Genomic DNA, 3,914 nt, shown 5'->3' with positions numbered 1-3,914 from the left:
AATATATACTGTGCCTGTCACTGATTTTCAGGTCACAGCGGTGTGAATTTAAGTAATGGTGGGGTTCGTTTCTCCTTTGGACGCCTTGGGTGTTTTTATTCTGCTTCGTCGTTACAACAAACCCCAGCAGTTTCCTTGACTTGGACAAGCAAGCCACCGGTTTATTCTGGTAACCTCGCCTTTAATTACCAAAATATCCCGCAAGAATTTTTCAAAATTAGAATTAGTCACAATAAATTCTAGAAAAGAATAATAATAAAGACATTCATAATCTAAAACAGTAACTTTTACAAGTTAAATAAAGACCCAGCATTTTCTAACAGTAAAAACAGATAATCTTCTCTTTGGTATGAACTTTATTATTATTATCAATGTTATTTCATTAAAAGATATTGACGGGGGAAGGAGGGTAATTGTGGAAATTACAAAAAGAGGTGAAAAATAAAGGAGGGATGGTGGGAATAAATACAGAAACGGGCAAGGTTCGCATGTTACATGTCGCTCTTCCTCTCTTCATGCATACGCTTTTTATTAATTAAAATTTAATTGATTGTTATTTTTTAAATTTTTTTATTATTTTCCTGCCGTTTTAAGAGAAAGAAATTGTTTTAATACCACCAAATAAAAAATAAAAATAAAAAGACCATTTTCGTTTTCCAATTAATTACCATTTTTTTTTTCCTCCTCTGTAACTTTGTATATATCACTCTTGGTGGAGGAATGCTTGTCACCTACTCCTTTTTAGTTCCCACTCTCTCTCTCATAGAAAGAGAGAAAGAGAAAGCAAAGAGCTTCACACAAGCTCTTTGAGAGAGAGAAATAGGCAGTATTTTTTTTTTTTTTTCTTATTCTGTGTGCTCTCTGTTTTTGCTCTGTTTTCTGGGATTTGGGTATTTGTAAATGGAGAAGCATAAGTGTAAGCTCTGCTTGAGGAGCTTCTCTAATGGAAGAGCTTTGGGAGGTCATATGAGGTCTCACATGATGAACCTGCCTGTTCCTCCAAAACCTGAAGATGAAGAAGAATCACCACCACCACCACCACCACCACCACCACAACCACAACAAACACAATCACTACAACCTCAACCACATCCCATCCAACTCACTGAAGAGGCCGAGTCAGCTTCATCTTCTTCATCTTCTTCCGATGAAGAAGGAACAGAGGATGGAGATGAAGAGAAGCTTGGTGCGTATTATGGGCTGAGAGAGAATCCAAAGAGAAGCATTCGTTTGGGAGATCCTGAGTTCTCTTTTGCTGTGGATGCTGGGTCTGTGGTGCTTCAGGACAGAGAGAGTGAGACCGAGTCGTCGAAGAACCCAACTCGGAGACGATCCAAGAGGACTCGAAAATCGGGTATGTCAGAACTTCAATACCACCACCACCACCACCACCAGAAAATTGAAGAGCAAGAAGAGGGTGTTATGAATAATAACAATAAGATTAAATTCAACAAACTGAGTAAGACCGAGTCATGGGCTGAGCCAGAACCGGTGAGTTCGGTTTCTGATACAACCACGGAAGAAGATGTTGCTTTTTGTCTCATGATGCTATCAAGGGACAAATGGAAAAAACAAGAACAACAACAGGACGAAAAAGAAGACCAAGAAGAAGAACAAGAAGATGAAGGTGAGAGATCCTTGGAGGACACTGATGAATCCGAGGAGCTCAAATCTTCTAAGAATAGAACACGAGGGAAGTATAAGTGTGAAACATGCAAGAAAGTGTTTCGATCTTATCAAGCACTTGGTGGGCACAGAGCAAGCCACAAGAAGATCAAACTCTCAAATCCTACTTACGAGGCTGAATTGGTGCAAGAGAATGCAGGAACTTCGAGCTTTATCCAGGATAAGAAAATCCATGAATGCCCAGTTTGTTTCAGAGTTTTCTCATCTGGGCAAGCTCTTGGTGGGCATAAGAGATCCCATGTTACTGGTTCATCAGCAACTAATTCTGTGAAAAGCTTAATTAAGTTCGGAGGAGACAGTTTGATAGATCTTAATCTTCCTGCTCCTATGGATGATGATGAAATTAGCCAAATCGAGCTCTCAGCAGTGTCTGATGCAGAATTTGTGAAAACCCATTAGGCAATGAAGCTTTTCACATTCGGTTTTTCTCCCACAGATTAGCTCGATTCAAAAGGTACAAATTTTTGGTCACACTTTTCGGTGATGCTTGGATCTGATATTATGTCAAAATTGTTCTGCCAGAGAGGTTTTTTTTTTTTTTTTTTTTTTTTTTCAAAAGTTATTTTACTCTATATTTATAAGTCGCTCTTCTTTCATGTTCTAACTGTAATTCATTTTCTTTAAAAAAAACTCTGTTTTGTTTCTGTAACAAACTAATTCTGAAACATTCAACAACAATGGAAGAAGGAACTTCAAATTTTATATATTTTATTTAGTTTTGCTTCCTTTCTTAGTTGCAATTTGCTGTTAAATATGAAAAACTGGCATTCTGGTTAGTGGGTTCTGTCTTACCCCTCACATCGTCTTTAGCTGACTGTTCCACCATTTTTTTTTTCTTTTTTTTTTTTTTTTTTTTTTTTTTTTGAGGTTCTTTCGGTATTTGAAAAAGTCGTTCTCAAAGAAGTTGATCGACCTAATTGTTTTTATTATTAGAAAAGTAACTTCCACCCCTTATTACGGACATTGTACAGTCATGAAGAGGAAGCTAATTCTTTCTTATCTGCTACTGTACCATTCTGTCTCTGTCTGAAACTACTACAAAAGCTTTATACTTGCAGATCTGCGTAACCAGTGGGAGATTAGAGAGAGAAAAAATAAAATAAAAAAAAGTTTTATTGAATTACTATAATAGCCTTGAATGTGAGCCTTATTTTTCATTAAATTTTTATTTTCCATATGTGGGAAAATCAGAAAAAGTTGATAACGAGTAAAGGCAAAATCCCTTGTTTTACTGAGAGAATATAATTTTTGGGTCTGGCGTGAATCAAAGTATCTGCTGGGGCAGAACTAGTGGAAATATTTGGAAACTTTCAGTCACGTTCATTTAATTTTATATTAAATAACATAAAAATTCCAGTTTTTACAAAAAAAAAAAAATTTCTGGGTTTTTATATCCATGAGGGTGTTTTTGTCATTTAATTAAAGTTTCCTTAGGATATTGAGTATCTCAAAGTCAGTTATTTTTCCCATAAAACCAAAAATAAAAAAGATTAAATTTCCATTTATTACAAGCAATTTAATAATTGGTGCTTAATTGGCTAAAATATTAGTTGGTTGGAAAAAAAAGAAAAAAAAAAAGTGATAATTTGCTAAAGAACAAAGTATGTAGAGCTAGCATGTCAATGTGCTGTCGTTTAGGTGGAGAATGCATAACTGGTGGTCATCATTTTAATAGGTAACAGCCAAATCAGTGTCATTGAGTAAATATTATCGCTAGCGTTTGATCACTAAACGATTTCTAATAAAAAGAATGAGACACTTTTCTTCTTGATCAAGATCTTCTTTGAGGTTGTCATTTATTAGGATGACAAATACCTGTCATGCTAGGATTTCTTTTCCAACATTTTTCCTTTTTTTCTGTTTTAGGTTTTCAAGTTTTTTTTTTTTTTTTTTTAAAGTTACCTCTGACACTGGATTTCCTTCTTAATAGCAAATTAAAGCACAAAAAGGACTGTCCAAGGGAATTAAAAAAAGAAAAAGAAAAACAGAAAAATGATTAATTGATAAAGCTGTAATTAGATAATATAGCCAAAACGATCTTCTATAGTTGCTCCACATAATTTATTATTATTATTATTTATAGTTAAATCAGTAGATTTAGATTTACCATGTGTAAAACATTAAATAGATGTCAAATTAAATATAATGAGATTTGTCCCAAGCCATGTGCTCCATGACTTTTCTATTGTGGTAGAAACTTAAAACTCATTGTTTTTCAGTGAAGTTTC

General features: G+C 34.6%; 1 protein-coding gene across 1 annotated transcript; it reads left to right on the top strand.

The window, feature by feature from the left end:
• The first annotated feature begins 549 nt into the window (after positions 1 to 549).
• Positions 550 to 2,764, top strand: LOC107424180 (zinc finger protein ZAT9). Its single transcript, XM_048478434.2, has one exon. The coding sequence runs from the start codon at positions 901 to 903 to the stop codon at positions 2,083 to 2,085; it is 1,185 nt and encodes a 394-aa protein (XP_048334391.2). The 5' UTR covers positions 550 to 900; the 3' UTR covers positions 2,086 to 2,764.
• The last annotated feature ends 1,150 nt before the right edge of the window (positions 2,765 to 3,914 follow it).

Source organism: Ziziphus jujuba, chromosome 7 (assembly GCF_031755915.1).
Source record: "Ziziphus jujuba cultivar Dongzao chromosome 7, ASM3175591v1".
In the NCBI taxonomy this organism is placed as follows: domain Eukaryota; kingdom Viridiplantae; phylum Streptophyta; class Magnoliopsida; order Rosales; family Rhamnaceae; genus Ziziphus; species Ziziphus jujuba.
Note: the sequence above shows the minus strand (reverse complement) of the source record. Positions and strands in the feature narration are given on the sequence as shown.